Genomic DNA, 17,027 nt, shown 5'->3' with positions numbered 1-17,027 from the left:
GCCCCGGCGTGGGCTGGCGGGAGAGCAGCTCCCTGGTGCTGCTCCCCAGAGCTCTGGGCAGGGATGACAGCCACTCAGGGGTTAAAGAGAGGCAGTGAACCCCCAGCTAATGAGTAAGAATTCAGCAGGCAGTGTAAGATAAATGGAGCTTTCTCTGCTTCTGCTGGAGTCAGCATGAACTGCGGCCCTGCGGCTTGTTTGTGGCAAATGGAGTGCGCGAAATATCAAAGGGCAGTGATCCAGAAGAAGACCGACTTTGACAAATTTTAAATTGGCCAGAAAGAAAACCAGCAAAAAAATAAAATAAAAAAAAAGGAAAAAAAAAAAAAAAGGGGAAAAAATTATGCAATTCAGTGTGTCCTGCAATCCTGGCTTTGCTGCTCTGGTATTGAATTAGTGGCAAAACAACAGTGATGATCAGCCAGTGCTGGCAGCAATTACATCCATCTCAGGGAGATGCTTATCAGTGACTGAAGCTTTTAGAGCTCTCCCTATGTACAGTTGTAAGTGACTTGCTCTTGTGTTGCAGTCATTTTAATTAAAGTGTATGGAGTTTGCTGGGAGTAATTACCCTGTAGAGGAAGAGGGGGGAAAAAGCCCCGAGCAGGCTCCTGGCTCCTCACATGGAGCTGGGTTTGTGAGGCTGTTGGCAGAAAACTCTACCCCATCTTTGCCCCTGTGGGTTTTTTCAGTGTCCCACAGGATTCAGGGGTGGCCTGCAGGTGCCCTGCAGCCACAGAGGTGAGAGTGAAGGTGATGCTCTGCTCCCCCTCCCTGCAGGATTGCCACGCTCCAGCCTTTGTCCAGAGCATTCTCCAGGGGATGGATCCATCCCCAGGCCATGGGCTCTGCTGGAGCAGGGCTTGTTGTGCTGCTGGCACTGCCAGGGGTGTGGGCAGGTGAAGGTGAACACTGCCAGCAGCAGCAGGGCTGCCCTGCAGGGCCATTCACCTGCAGGGCCCAGCTGAGTGCTCAGCACATTCCCCTCCCAAGGACACCTCTGATTTCTCCTTCCTGGAGATTCCTGCTCCCTGTCTGACACCACCCGTGGGAGAGGGGGATGAGGGTCCTGCCTGCCTGAGGAACTCCACTGAACACCTCCAGAGAGGCTTTTCTGGGACTCTGAGCTGGGTCCCCACGGTTTGGGGTGGTCACTGTCCCTTTGCTCCTAAAGGAAAACTGTCAAGTCTGACAGAGGCCAAAAGTGAGGTTTTCTGAAAATAACCTCCTCGCTGCAGACTTTTAACCTGGGATTTAAGTCATGGAATAACAGAATGGTTTGAGTTGAAAAGGACTTTAAAGATCATTTCATTGGACACCTTCCACCATCCCAGGGCACCCCTCACCCTTCACCCGTTACTATTCTCTTCCCGAGGCATATCAGGAGGGTTGTTTTGTATATAAATTGTTGCCCTGCCATAAATTAAAAAAAAAAAGCCAAATAGTAAAATGTAACTGCAGCAATAGCCAGGATTTATCAGTCATTTGCAGAACACTTTTCCTCCTGAAGGATCCCAAAAGGCTTTATAAATTCAAGCCATACCCACATGGCACGCTTCTCCCTCCACTGAAATGTAGTCAATTTTGGAGGTAAAAGGAGGCTCTGTAAGATTATACTCTTATAGTAAGAGCCAGTAAAGGACTATTTAAAAAGCCTATTCCCCTGAGAGAGAACATATCTGATATTAAGTGCATTTTGCTGAACACTCTGTATTTTGGGATGTTGAGTGTACAGCAGGCGCTGGGATCGCTCGGAGCGGTAATAACACAACCCTGGCCATGCCAGCACTGAGCTCTGCACAGCCCCTGCTCACAGAGACATGGACAACATTCCTCATTCCCTTGGAACTGAAGAGCACACAGATGTCATTGCTGCAAACTACCCCAGACACTCAGTGACAGTCCAGCAGCCCAAAATGTCTGATCAAACCCTTCCTTATGTGAAATGACACCTGCTGAAGGCTTGGCCCACAGACCTTTAGTGAGCTGAGCAATTGCTGAGCTGGAAATTAGACCCAGGCATCTGCAGTGAGGGTCTGTTGTGAGATCCAGTCAATAAAATATAATAAAAAAGAGAAATCAGCTATAAACCCCTGGGTATGCTGAGCATGCATGAGCGTCATCTCACAGGTACACACCTGTCACAGACATTTTTAATGCAAAATCCTTTCTTTAGGATTTGTCCTCCTGAGAAGCTGAGAGGCTTCAGGAACAAAATGTAAACATTGATTATCTGCTGCTGTGGAATGTAACAGGTGGATCTGTGATTGGCCCATGTTGGTTGTTTCTGATTAATGGCCAATCACAGCCCAGCTGGCTCTGACAGAGAGTCCGAGCCACAAACCAGTCACACACACATGCCGTGGTCTCGCTGGTTTTCTCCCCAAGCCACACAGATAAAAATGCCAGCAAATAAGAATGAAAAGCACTGATGAGATGCCCCCTGAGGGGTGCCCAGGGGCTGTGCCACGTACCCAGGCGCTCGGCCAGGTGGATGTACACGGGGTCCACCCTGCGCATGGTCTTCACCAGGTCCTTCCTGCGGAACCGGATCTCCACCGTGCCCTCGGGCTCCAGGATCCCTCCTCTGCAGGAGAGAAAAGAACAGCACTTCTTGCACCTGACTCTGTGTCATCAGACACTACACTGAATGGTTCAACACCTGCTGGAAAGCGTGGGGAGGGAGACAGAGCAAAGGGAGGATTGTTACTGTCATATTTTCTGAAAAATCCCTTCGCTAGGATTTCCTCTCCTGGGAACGGAGAAGCATCAGAGAAAAATGAAAACAATATGATCTCATTTGCTTCTCCTGTGTATTGCTACTTTGGAATGTAGTTTAGAGACTGTTTATCCACCATGTGAATTGGTTTTATTTAATGACCAATCACAGTCCAGCTGTGTCAGGACTCTGGAGAGAGTCCCAGCTTTTTCAGCAGTATCTTGTTAAGCCTTCTGTAAATATCTGTAATATATGTATAGTTTAGTATAACATTCTTTACTATAATACCATAAAATAATAGATCAGCCTTCTAAAAACACAGAGTCAGATTTTCAATTCCTCCTCCATCTGGGAGACTGGAGGAATTTTTATCTCCACTTTCTCCACAGCAAAAACGCAGACGAGGCCCCACACGTCCAAGCCCATGGAAACCACCCGTCCCCAGGCCATGAGGGGCAGCCAGGCAGCCCCAGCAGCGTGTCCAGGCAGAGGGTCAGTACCTGCTGTCCCTGTCAGCGTACATCTCCATGTGCCTGGGGTTGATGGTGGGGTCGATGACCACCCAGGAGCCGCCGCGCAGCTCGCCCTGCGGCGGGATGTAAACCAGCACGGGCTGCCGGTACTCGCGCAGGCCGTCCACGATGTAGGCACCAAACTTCAGCACCTGGTCATACATGTCTGGGGAGGGACACACAGATGGTCAGGATGGATGGGCAGGACACACAGATGGTCAGGAATGGGGTGATGGACACAGAGATGGTCAGGATGGATGGGATGGACACAGATGGTCAGGGTGGATGGGGATGGACACAGAGATGGTCAGGATGGATGGGATGGACACAGAGATGGTCAGGATGGATGGGATGGACACAGAGATGGTCAGGATGGATGGACAGGACACACAGATGGTCAGGATGGATGGGATGGACACAGATGGTCAGGGTGGATGGGGATGGACACAGAGATGGTCAGGATGGATGGGATGGACACAGAGATGGTCAGGATGGATGGGATGGACACACAGATGGTCAGGATGGATGGACAGGACACACAGATGGTCAGGAATGGGGTGATGGACACACAGAGGGTCAGGATGGATGGGACAGGGACACACAGCCTGGAGTCACAGCTCATCACTGCTCCACACCAGGTGTCCTGGGGATGATCCATCCCTGCCGTCCCAGCCCATGAACATTCCCACAGTTTGGGAAATCAGCCTGGGTACGTCTGCACTGCCCAATTTCAGACTCACTACCCCAGACCTCTCCCACAACTCATGTAATGTGAATGAAATGCACCTAAGGGCAGCAAAGCTTTTCCAGATCTTCATAAAAATGTGTGTGGAGAGGGATGGGGAACAGCACTCCACTCTCCCTCCATTAAAATTTGTTTAAGGCACTTTGCTCAAAATTAATAAGAACAACTCCACTGTGTAAAGACAGTACATTGAAAATATCAGCCCCAAAGGTGATTTAAATAAAAGAGAAAAAGGGAAGGCAGAAGAATTTCTATGAGATGATATAGTTTCTAATGGATACAGTTTGTAATGGAAACGGGCACTCTTGAATATATATATTTTGTTACATATAATTATATCTACAAGTATTAAATCAAAATACAAGAAATGAAAAATAGTTATTAGGCTCATCTAGCCCACCTCTTTGTTCACACAGGACTGTTTCTTCCACAGTGCTTTTGAAAGCTCCCATTTAGAAACCCCAAACAATAAATCTGCTTCTTTAGGGACATTTCCACAGCCGAACAGATGAGATTTCCCTCAGAACTCGGCCAAACTTCCCCTCCCTCCCCATTAATTTCATGTCAACACCTCTGGTACCACCTACACGATGTCTGCTCTCCTTCAGGCTCACCACAAACAGCAGCAGCATTTGCAGTGGGGTTTGTCCTCAAACACTGCAGGTATCCATCCCTCATCCCTCTTCCAACCCCCTCCAGCATTTGGGTTTTCTGCTTGGACCCTCCCAGTTTGCCTCATTTTTTCTGGCCATTAAAATACCAGTGTAGAGAAAATAAAGGATCTGCATTTATGTACCTCACACCTGCTGCAACAGGAACAGCCTGGGAACACTGAGACACTTTTATTCATCTAAAATCCTCCTATCCCTCGAGGAAAGCCTCATTTCTGGGAAGGGAGAGACCACAGCCAAGGTGCCTTTGTCATTTAACCCTCATTTTAGTGTTAAGTATTAACATAAACATAATTAAGCAATTAACTCTTTAGGAAACACTCTTTTATGTTTATATTTATATGAATAATATATATTTAATATATATAAAATTTTTATATTCATATATATATATATAGGAATACAAAAATTTTATATACAAATTCTATACACAAAAAATATATAAAAATATATATTAGTACCACAGGCACTGATAGGATCTCTCCATTTCATTTCCAAGGTCATTGCACAAACACTCAAGAAACGGAATTTCATCTTATTTAAGAGGTATCAAATGCTGACAAAAGGAAGAACAATTTATTCCCTCTAATTGGGAATAAACATAAATCCCAGCAGAGACAGTGAGGAGTGAGAACCAAACAAAACTCCAACCTTTCCCTTTGTCCTGAGCAAAGAAAAAGACTCAAAAGGGGTGACAAATTTATTACTAATTATACAATTATTTTATTATGTAGTGCTAGTAATAAACCACTTGAAGTACTTTCAGCTAATTCTAGTGTTAAGAAAATAATTGCTTGATTCAAATTATTTTAACTGAATTAATTCTTTACTAGACATTTTTTACTAGTGCTACATAATAATATAATTGTGTAATTAGCAATACATTTTTCACTCCTGCCACGGGTGTATATTTTACTCAGGTGAAGTGCAGAGAAGAGCAGCACTAATTGTTTGAACAGGGCAGAGGGAGGAGAGGCAGAGGAATTGGGGGAACCTGGTGCTTTCTCCGAGCTCCAAACCTCCCTCAGATTTCCCAGGTGTGATCAGGAAGGGATTTCATTTTCCAGCAGGTGGTCAGGGGAGCATTTCTGTGCCTGTGGATCTTTTGGGATCCTTTCTGTGCCCATGCATGCTTTGGGATCCTTTCTGTGCCCATGGATCCTTTGGGATCCTTTCTGTGCCCGTGGATCCTTTGGGATCCTTTCTGTCCCTGTGGATCCTTAGGGATACTTTCTGTGCCTGTGCATCCTTTTTGGGATCCTTTCTGTGCCCATGGATCCTTTGGGATCCTTTCTGTCCCTGTGGATCCTTTGGGATACTTTCTGTGCCTGAGGATCCTTTGGGATCCTTTCTGTGCTCATGGATCCTTTGGGGTCCTTTCTGTCCCTGTGGATCCTTTGGGATCCTTTCTGTGCCTGTGGATCCTTTGGGATCCTTTCTGTGCCCATGCATCCTTTGGGGTCCTTTCTGTGCCTGTGGATCCTTTGGGCTCAGCCTGGCAGGAGTGTGAACTCCCCCTGCCTGGCTCTGCTCCCTCTGGGAATGCCCCAGCAGCCTCCTGAGGAAAGAACTGATTAAACCCCAATATTTGTCATTAAACAGAACCAAGTGCTGGCTGCCTCTGCACACCCAACTCTTCCCCAAGGCTGGTGGAGCTGCTGCTGCTCCTGGGGCTGGAGACACCCAGATGTGCCCACCCCACAGGGACACACAGCCTGCTGCAGGTGTCCCCACCTCCCTGTGCGGGTAAATCCTGGCACTCAGAGCCCTCCCTGCCCCTCTGGAGCTGGAGCAGATCCCACCAGCCTGCCTGGCACAGCAGAGGGGACCTGGAGAAAACACTGGCCAAGACACCCCATCAACCCAGCCCATCAATCCCACAACCCAGCATGCAGCCCCACAACCCAGAATCCACCATGCAACCCAGAATCCAGCCCCACAATCCTGCATCCAGCCCCACAACCCAGCACCCAGCCCCACAACCCAGCACCCAGCCCCACAACCCAGCACCCAGCACCCAGCCCAGCCTCTTCACTCTGCTTTTCTGTTTCTTTCCCTTTCTTTGATCGCTGTTTAGGCTCAGTCCCGGGCAGAAGGGAGCAGTGAAACCCGAGCTCCCCCCGGGGGGGTTTGCCTGTGCTCAGCCCCTGGGGCAGGCAGGACCCTGGTGCTGATTTCCAGGGAATTTCACGCTCGGTGTCTCCCGGCCGTGGGTCAGCGCCGCCTCGCCCACGTGAAGCCCAAATCAAGCCCTGCCAAATGGCTCCTGCAGCACAATATTGCAGCCAGCTTTTCAGCATTTCATCCTGCATTATGCTCAGGAGCCTTCTGGCCACGGAGAGAGCTCGTTGGGGACAGCACCACACCACGAGCTGCCTTTATTTAGGGTTATTTATTTATTTCTTTTGCAGCAGGAATTAGACCTCCCAGGCTGGCTAGGAAAGAGGGGGTTTAATTTTTTCCCTCTTTTTTTTTTTTTTTCTTTTCCTCCCCCTTCACTAATGTCAATTTTCAGCATAGCAAGAGCTGTCTCTAATCTTTTCCTACTCATTACACACAATTTTGGAGTCATTTTACCCACAGTGCAGTCGGCTCCTGGCAGTGTGTTTGTGTGCACTGAGGGGTGGCATAATTGTTTATTTTCCCTCCCTGCATAATCCCCAGCCAGCACTGAAACCAAAACTGCAAACAACTCCCCAAGGGACCCCGAGAGTGTCAGGAGACACCAGCAGCAAGCAGGAGGCTGGAAAATGCAAGGAGCAAGGTGCAAACTGCAGTGGCTCTGTCCTTCCCTCCTCCTGCTGCCAGCTGCCTGGAATAACTTGGGATATGCAATAGAAATATTAACATCCTCGTGCTGCCTGCTCCACACAGCCCCAAAGCTCAAACGCAGCTTCTGAGGAACCCAGCAAGGCCAGACATGACATTTTGAGGTAAAACAATGTTTAAGGACTAAATAAGGTATATAAATAAGCTAAAATTACATCAACAACTTCCCAGTGAGTTGTGTGGCTGGGAAAGCAGCGCATGTAGAGGGTGCAGCAGCAGCACACGGAGCAGAATCCACCCTCACAGGCAAGGGGCATTTTCCAGAGGGAAGAATTTTGCCCTCTTCTGCCACTTCTCACCTTTGCCTCTGCAAACCCCCAAAGGCTCTGCCTTGTGCCCAGCTGAGGAGCAGCAGAGCCCAGGAGCCTCTGCCACCCTGAGAGCTCCTGTAACCTCCCTCACACAGGTAAGAGGCCCTGATCCAATCTTTCACTTCACATTTTACACTATATCAACCTCACATCCTTGGCACTTCACCACCTTTCAAGCAGCACTCTGTGGCGCCCTGAGCAGCCAAGACAGAGCCCAAACCACCCCCAGGACAGCTCCAAAGTGCTGCTTACCTTTCATTCCCCCAGAGAAGCCTCTCCAGTTGGCAAAGACCATCAGGGGCAGCCCTTCCCTGTTGAAGTCCTTGATTGCCTGGGCTGTTTTGAAGGCAGAGTCAGGGAACCACACCTGCCCAGCCTGCTGGATTATCTGGTGGGAAGAAAAATCCGCTGTCAGGCCCTTGAAGCACGTTAATGTAAGAGTTAAAACACAGAAAAACCATCAGGAGCTGTGATGTGGGATAAACAATGAGGAACACGGCAGGTGAAATGTGTGGGATCTGCCTGGCCATGGGAAAATCAGGACAATCCTTTTGTCACCAACTTCAACAGCAGCATTCCCTTAATTCAGCTAAGAAAAGAGAGTATGGACAGCCTGACACTGTGATGCTGTAAGGAGAAGAGAAAGAAAAGGACATGGAGAGGAGAAAGCCCTGGAGAGATGAAGCAGGGCCAGGGCTGTGAAACCAGGCAGGGGAACAGCAAAATGTCAGAGCAGGGAGGTCATGGAGCACTGCAGACACAGCAGGACAGCAGGGAAGGGATTTTTGCTTGTCACATCTCCTGAGCTCTGATCCCTGCCCCTCCCTGAGTCCTGAGGGAATTCCTGGAGGTTAGGAAGGTAGGAATGGTCACACAGCAGAGTGCAGGCACTGCCAGCTCCCCAGGAATGGGCACCACACCTGGGCAGAGGAGGGAACCCCACTGGACAGGGACATGTGCAGGGGACACACAGGGACAGGGGCACACAGCCCACCCACCTTGGCCTCTGAGTCCAGGTTTGCAGGATCAGCAGGAATGCTGAGCTCCACCGTCCTGGTTTCCACAGCAACCACTCCTACAGGTATTCCTCCCAGCCTGCAAACAGGTGAGACACTGAAATCCCCACTCCTGCTTTTTTTTACACAGCCAAACACCCAGGACAGACAAGGAACAGGAGCAGAGTTGGGGCCTTTTAAAGAGTTGAGGCTGGAGAGTTCCAGAGAGGTCACAGCCCCCAAAGCAAAATCTATTCCAAAGATGAGCACATCCCTCTCTGAAAGTCAAAGAGAATAAACCACACCCAGATTTTGAGTGGTAAATCTGTGTATCCACCACCCTTCACATGCCATCACCCAGATTTTGGTACTGGTGGATTTGACCATGAAAAATCAGAGAATCCCAGAAGGGCTTGGGAAGGGCTTTAAACAATTCCTGTGCTTTCCCCAGATCTGCAGGGGCTGGGCAGGAGTGCAGGCACCAGGGGGATGCCCAGCTCTGCCTCCCAGGGCAGCCAGCCCTGCTGCACACAAAGCCATGGAAGCCAGGCTGCCAGGACAGTCCCAGCAGAGCCCCTCTCCCTCCCCAGCCAGCCCAAGCTGATTTCCCACAAACAGGGCAGAGACAGGGCCCATGTGCACCGAGGGGCTGAAATATTCCCATTCCCTGTGATGAAGAGTCTGCTGGAACCCCATAATTGCAGGAGCCGTCCTAAATCGGTAACTTATAACTTCTGTATTAGGGCCCATGTGACCTAATAAAGAACATCTTTATCCAAGTATTACAGTTATTTATTGAACTTGAAAACAGCTCAAAACAACTTCTGTTTTCCATAATACTTCATATAAATTTTATCAGGCTAGCACATGAAGATGCTACATCTTGTTTTATAGTGTGTCCCTGGACAAGTTGCCATAGAATAATAAAAGACAATTTACAGCCAACAGCACACATATTCCAAACATACATACAAGAGATGAGTTTTGGCAGCACTTACAGTAACAATCCCAGAAGAATACATTCATATTTGTTTTTTTCAAAGTGCCACTGCTTTTGAAAGGAATCTGTTTCATTTGTGTTATATATCCCTGCTGTGTGAGAGTCCAAAGCCACTCGGAATTTGTCAGAAGAAAGGAACTGCAAGTGAAGCTGAGCATGGACAGAGAGCTTCTGGCTTTGCCAAATCATTGATTTCCACCCCTGGCACACTGCTTAGCCTGGAAGCCTTTAAATTACAGAATTATAGAGCCATGGAATGGGTTGGAAGGGACCTTAAAGGTCATCTCATCCCTTTCTTTCCAACTCCTTCTATTAAATATATATATATATATATATACACACACATAGAGAGAGAACGAAATAATCACAGGAAGGTTGTGTTCTAGAGAAATGCAAAGCATAACCCAAACTTGATTTCTACAATTGCCTTAAACACACCTCAGAACTTACCTTGCTCTCCCCACCACCACTGTCTGTGCCCAGGGCTGCATGATCTCCATGAACGAGCCATGGTCGAAGAAGCCACTCAGCCACTGCCCTTTCTGATCTAAAGGGAAGGGAAAAAAAGGGAAAAATCAAAGGAGGAAGGAGAGAGGGAAGAAAGAAAACAGAATATCAAAGCAACAAATCAAACTTGCTTAAAAATGCCAGCTGCAGAACATGGCACTGTCTTTTTATTTATTTAATTTTAAATAGATGACAATACAAGGGAACATTAGACAGCTGAGCATTTGTCTGCCTTCAGCCATCATGTCTTATTTCATTTCCTAGTCTGCATAAAGACAGCAATTTATCAGCAAAAGCATCATTTATTGTTAAACGATGGGGTTCGGAGAGCAGAGGGACTTCCCGTGCTTTTAAATAAATAACTCTGCTTTTTTCAAGACTACAAACATTTGTCAAAAGGCAGTAAAGTCATTAAAGATGGTTTTCAACACATCTATTTCTATTTTAAAACTTATCTCATATTCTTCTCTTGATCCTGCCTAATCTCTCTTTGAAAGAAGGAATGCTGCAGAAACCCAGGAACTAAACACAAAAATTTCAATGATATTTTTGAGTCACTTACAGAAATCACAATTCTGTGGGGCAGCTGCTGTGCACTGGGGTTTTGGGAAGCTCTGCATAAAAGTAACCCACAAAAAAATCCCCCCAAAACCCCAAATCCCTCCCAGCTTCACCCCCTGGCACAGAGCTCCCGAGGAACTCTTCCCTCTGAACAAGCACCTCTGCTTCTGCAAACCCAAGTCCAAAACCAATTAAAAAGTGGAGATCCGAGCACGCTAACCTCTGCTGACTTAAACAGGATGGAGAGTGTTTTATCAAGCCCAAACTTGTAATTACTGTGTTCTACATTCCTTGCCTCTGTGGCCCCACTGTAAAATGTGACCATCCATTTCAGAATTATCTCTTTATCGCGAGCCCGGAGCTGATCGTTGAGATTCTGGCCTCGTGTCGGGCGTCAGTTTGAAGAATATCACAGCAATATCTCCTCTAATAAATGGCTTTAACTTTTCACCTAGGAGATATCTGCTTTAACTTATCACAGGGAATCATCTGCTTTCCTTAACGCTTCCACTAAATTAAAATCTGAAGTCACTCGATTTGGAAGCCGGCATTTGCGGCGCCCGGACAGCTGGATGAATTGCTTGAGAGATGATGAAAAAATATTATCCAAAAGCAGAAAACTTAGTTTATCACAAATCTCATTTTAGCCCCCCAAACTCATTAATAACAGCAGGAGTAATGGTCACCCAGTTTGCAGCTTGTACCTACATCAGGCTGCACAACCCCAGTGGTGCCCATGCAACAACTCTCCAAGATCTGCAGGAATGTTGTGATTCCTTTAACAGACCCTCTGTGGATGGACTTTCCCCTAATTCATAAAAAGAAATCCATAGAAGTGCCTATTCCCAGTAAATAGATCATCTGTAAAAGTATGGTGTCCTTGAGCACTCAGGATTTACATGCTACTTTTGGATATTGTTTATAAATAATATTATCGATTAATATTATTATATGTAAATATTTATATACTCTATCCATATTGCTCAGAATTAATTATTTTACAGAATCTGAAATGTATTTGGGTAGCAGACATCTGGCAAACAGCCTGAAAACAAGGGGAGTTGCTGCCTGTCCTGGCCTTACTTGGGTTGGGGCGTCCAGCCAGCATCCAGCGAGGGTCGTAGGGGGCCTTGGTGGGAACAAAGTCAATGGTTCTGTCTATGGGATCCTTGGCTTTCAGGATGGGCACAGGGCTGTGGATATTCTAAGGGAAAAAGGGAAACACAGAAGGAAGTGAGAGCCCCTTTCCCAAAACCCTGCAAACACAGCAAACAGTGGCACCTCGGACCTGGCAGGCCCAGGAATTACCTTTGGCATGTAGGAAAGCCACTGCAGAATGGTGTAGACCCCTTCAAAGTCATCACACACAGTGTCATGTGTCACCCCGTTGTTGTGCATGATCTGGATCCCTCCCAGCTGGTTGTTGGAGGTGTAAACTTCCCGTCCAAGCACCTGGGGGAAGAGAAATGGGGAAGCCATCAGTGCTGGGATGTGAGCAGGAGGCGCTGGCCAAGCAGGCACACACAGACCCAGCCCTGCAGCACCTCAGCATCACCTGGAAATGGAAAGGATGGAGCAAACCTCTCCCAACACAGCCTCCCAAGCCCTGTGTGCAGGTAAGAGCTGCTGAACATGATGCCCAGTGAACAGAGAGCAGGGGTGGGTGGGATATTGGGAAGGAATTTTCCCAGGGGAGGCCCTGGCACAGGGTGCCCAGAGAAGGAAGCTGTGGATCCCTGGAAGTGTCCAAGGCCAGGCTGGACTGGGTTTGGAGCAGTCTGGGATAATGGAAGTGTCCCTGCCCATGCTAGGGGGGTGGAATTGGATCTTTAAGGTTCCTCCCAGCCCAAACCATTCTGGATTCTATGATCCTCAAGGGGAATGATACCAGTGGGGAAACTGAGGCCGTTTTCCCCCTCGCCCTCCCCAAGCAGCAGTGTGACCAAAGTCCCTGAGTGCTGAGCCCAAACTGCTCCAGGAAAACTGTGGGTGGATGTATTTAAATGTATAACTGGGAAAAAAAAAAAATAAAACAAAGGCCCAGCAGCTCCTTGGAGAGGCTGGCCAGAAGCAGGCTGGGGCTCCTCATTCTCTTGCACAGCTCCATCTCTAATCTGAGCCTGGGCAGCACAGCTCTTTTCTCATTCTCCTGCTGTCTCTTCCCATTTGCCCTCTCCCTGACTGATACACTGATCTCTCGGTCACTTGGCTTTCTGCTCCACTGACTCCATATTACTAATAACACCTCTGCCACGGCCAGTTTACCTCATGAAGGCAGGAGCACATCATTACAAAATAAACTCATAACTTTGACATTCCAGCAAATACACGCCGTTTGTTATTTTTATGGGTTGAGTCTTTCTAACAGACAGAGGACATTACACACCTGCTTCATTTGGATCTTAAAAACCCCCTCAAACACACAGCACCAGCCTGGCCTCCCCCAAACACCCAGCACAGCTCATTCTGGGGACGGAGGAGCTGGCAGATGCCAGCCAAGGTTTATGTGCAGGAGAAACCGAGGCACAGATGTCACAAACCTAACCTCCAAACACAGAATTCAGGGTGTGCTTTAGCACAGGGATGTTCCTGGGTCTCCCTTCTGAGCTCCAACACCTTTCTCCTCCTCCTCCTCCTCTAACAAAATCAGTACCAAGCAAAGCCATGGTAGAGAAGACAGCAGCACAGATTTAGGTTCAAGGATAAGAAAAGCCCAGGCCTCCAGATGCCAGGCACAAGCCTAGCTAAACGCTTCCCACAGAGGAAAATAAAAATAAAGAGGATTTAAACTCCCCCTCTCTCTGAACTAATGCAAACGCATGTACATGCAAAATGGGCCTCTGCTCCTGCTTATCTGGAGACACTGCAGACAGCTCAGGTTTAGCACTGCTGACAGGCAATGAAACAGCCTAATATACCACTGCTCTCACCCTTAAATCCCTTTTTGGAGATGCAGATAAACACACAGCTCCTTCTCTGTGTGCTGCAGCCCTTCCGGCAGAGCCTGGGGCAGGGGCAGATCCCAGAGCAGGAGGGAGCTGGGGCAGAGGGTGCCCAGCTGCAGGGAGAAGCTGCTCTGAGGAGAGCTGGAGCTGGGATTGGGATGAGCTGGGTGTGCACAGGTGAGGAGAGGGAGCGGGTGAGAGGGGACACTGCCCTGGGCCACAGAGCCCAGCCTGGGCTGCTCCATCCCCAGCCTGGCACTGGGCACTCGGGGGGGTATGGAGGATCATGGAACCCCAGAATGGTCTGGCTGGGACCTTAAACTCTTCCCATGAAGGAATTCTTCCTCATGCCCAACCTGAACCTCCCCTGGCAGAGCCTGAGGCCATTTCCTCTTGTGCTGCCATTTGTTCCCTTGCAGAAGGCTTCCAAAACATTCCAAAGTACTTGGGCAGCATTGCCAACACTGAGTTCGTCTCATCTTCAAAAAACCCATTAGGAAAGCACATTTCTTGTTATTTCAGAGGATCTTTTGGCAAGCACAAGCAGAGCCAGGATTCCAACAGCCTCTGAAGGATGGTCCTCAACAGGCTCATAGGCCCATCACGTGCATATTAATAATTTTCCAGCACTCCAACCCACGCTGAGCAGCTGCTTTCTCCTCTCAGAACCTGGGCTGCTGGAGAGTTGGGACTTTCCCTGCAAAGCTGGGCTGGCTGAGGGCTGGGCTGGCTCATCTGTTTCACCCAGGATGAAAGATCTGAGAACATGACAGCTTGGAGGGCTTGAATGGGAATCATTATGTAACATAAGTGCTGTTATTATTCCAAGCATATCATGTGTTCATATCAAATATAAGTGCCAGATTTTTATCCAAATAATTCCAATAATTGCAATTCCCTTCCCACAATTTATATTGTCTGCCAGGAACACGAAGCAGAAGAGGCATATGCACGTCCTATAAATAGCCTATTTTTCATAAACAGGCAGAAATGATGGGAATGAATGTCTCATCAGAAAAAAAACGTAGGAACACAATGCAGGAACTTCAGACCTGACTGCTATTATGTGCAGTCAAGCCTCGACAGAGCTCAGTGCTCATTTCCAGCTCTTCCCCCGCACGGATCCTGCATTAGAGGGGGAAAAGCAGCAAGAGGGAAGAGAGCCCAGCTGAGCACAGAATGCACAGCCCCGTGCCTGGCAGTGGGAGCACAGACAGCTCCTCTCTGCCCTTCCAGCACTGCTAATCCCTGGCTCTGTGCAGTTCCTGCACTCGGAATTTACGAGCGTGCGGTGGGGGACCCTTCTGACTTGGGAACAGATTGGCTCGGTCTAATGCTTGGAGATTATTAAAGGCAGAGCTATACTCCACTATCAAGTCTACAGATCTTTTATTTAGAAGATATGGTGCTCTAAATGCACAAAGAGCTCCCTGTCACCTTCACATTAAAGCCCCTAGTGCCTGGTAAATGGAATTATATAGCTGTCATCTCCTTTCCCCAAAGTTTTAAGAGTACAATGGGCTCATTTTTTCCCACTCCATCCCAGCTTCAGAACTAAGAGACCTACTTTGTATTGATTTAGAGTCTCGGAAATAAATAAACCTGCTTCTCCAATGTGATTCACAAGAAATTCATGATACACTATTGCATGATATATTTCAAGCTGCAGCTCCGGCTCTTTTTTCCCTTTGGTGAGTGATGGGGGAGGTGGGAGCTGGGGGGAGGTGGGGAGCTGACAGCCTGATGGTTATTGGGGATGGCTCCTGACTGCAAATCCACGGGCAGGTCCTGCTGGTGGAGTCCTTCCCTGCTTCCACTTGGTGAGATCAGAGGGGGAAGGGGCAAAAAAGCAGCTGCACCTCACCTGGCAGGGAGCAGGGCAAGGAGCAGCCAGGGGCCCATGGACCTGCAGCTCCTGCCTGGAGAGCCCAACCCTCCTCACAGGTACCCAGGGAGCAGAGCTCCACAGCTGGTCTCACACACACAGGAGGTTCTGTCTGTCTGTCTGTCTGCCTGTCTGTCTGTCTGCAGCACCACACAATTTCGGTGGGAAGGTCTTCCCACCTTGAGGTTACTGAGGAGGATTTGGGAAAACTTCTGGGTTGCAGCAGAAAAATCAGGCTTTGCAATCTTGAGAGCTGAACTACAAACTTGAGATCAGACAGGCTCCAAATGACCTCTAAAATATTTGCTGTATGTATTAAAAATAAAAATTAATTTAGGAAGAAAATCAGCTGGGAAATAAAAACTGAACAACTTTTCCTTCGACCCAAAAAATTCCTAAGGAGGAGCTCATCCAAACTGATACTTTTTCCTGAAGAGCTCCAGATTCAGTGAAGTGGCATTTCCAAATGAAAAATGTCTTGTCAAAACCCTCGTGCCCCTCTCTCCTCTCCCTGCGTGTGTTTTGCTCAAGGTCACTCCCTCAGTCAGTGGTAAATCAAAAGGACTCAATAGACTTTGCAAACTAAAATTACAGCCCCTCTTCTGCATGGTGCCAACACCCATAAATCCCACCTGTCTCAGCCAGGGGTTCCCTAATCTAGATATGAACCCCATAAACAATATTAATGGTTGTCTCCAACGTAAAGATCTTGGTCATTTCCTCTGTCACCTTCTGGACCCTGTTACTCAGAGATCCCTGGGGCACAGGCTGCAGTGCAGGGACCTTTGCACCAGGACACTGAAACTCCGCTCACTTTGCACTCTGAGTTTAGGTTCAGTCATGAGAAACGCCCCAGTTCTCCAGTGCTGTTCCTGCAGTTCCCACCATGTGTCCAGAATCACAGGGAATTTCTACAGAAAACACCCCAGGCTGGTCACCCCAATGTCCCCCTGGGCACAGCCCAGGAGGGATGGTCTGGACCAAAAATTCTGGGATATTTTTGCAAAGTTCAGCTCCTGTGGAACATTAAGGAGCAGAGTTAATGCTCCAGGGAGAACACAGCCTGCAGGATCCCCAGGAGCTGGGACACAGTCCTGGGGAAGAGCTTTGGACAGGCAGAAGATGGGCCACCATGGTAAACTCCTGTTCAGCAGAATTTAACACACACAGAGCCCCCACCCACACAGATAAACTGAGCTAGATCTGTATTAAAAATGATAGAAGGAGGGAGAATTAAAAAAGTCAACAGAAATCTATTAGACTTTCCTCCCTAAGCAAACACCAAGGGACTGATAATGGCATGCCTGGAACGTAAATTGTCTCTAATGGGAACAATACACAGATATC

General features: G+C 48.1%; 1 protein-coding gene across 3 annotated transcripts in view; it reads right to left on the bottom strand.

The window, feature by feature from the left end:
- Nucleotides 1-17,027, bottom strand: part of ACACA (acetyl-CoA carboxylase alpha) — a 106,296-nt gene that overhangs the window by 10,536 nt on the left and 78,733 nt on the right. For all 3 annotated transcript variants that reach the window (XM_071448018.1, XM_071448016.1, XM_071448017.1), the window contains 7 exons: nucleotides 12,159-12,302; nucleotides 11,934-12,054; nucleotides 10,233-10,329; nucleotides 8,786-8,882; nucleotides 8,040-8,175; nucleotides 3,220-3,397; nucleotides 2,475-2,587 (listed from right to left, as the gene is read on the bottom strand). In XM_071448018.1, coding sequence (XP_071304119.1) covers nucleotides 2,475-2,587; nucleotides 3,220-3,397; nucleotides 8,040-8,175; nucleotides 8,786-8,882; nucleotides 10,233-10,329; nucleotides 11,934-12,054; nucleotides 12,159-12,302 — 886 coding nt within the window. The remainder of the gene's footprint in view (nucleotides 1-2,474; nucleotides 2,588-3,219; nucleotides 3,398-8,039; nucleotides 8,176-8,785; nucleotides 8,883-10,232; nucleotides 10,330-11,933; nucleotides 12,055-12,158; nucleotides 12,303-17,027) is intronic.

Source organism: Agelaius tricolor, unplaced genomic scaffold, assembly GCF_023055355.1.
Source record: "Agelaius tricolor isolate 1412-34295 unplaced genomic scaffold, bAgeTri1.0.p SCAF_25, whole genome shotgun sequence".
Lineage (NCBI taxonomy): Eukaryota > Metazoa > Chordata > Aves > Passeriformes > Icteridae > Agelaius > Agelaius tricolor.
This window is presented reverse-complemented; position numbering and strand designations above follow the sequence as displayed.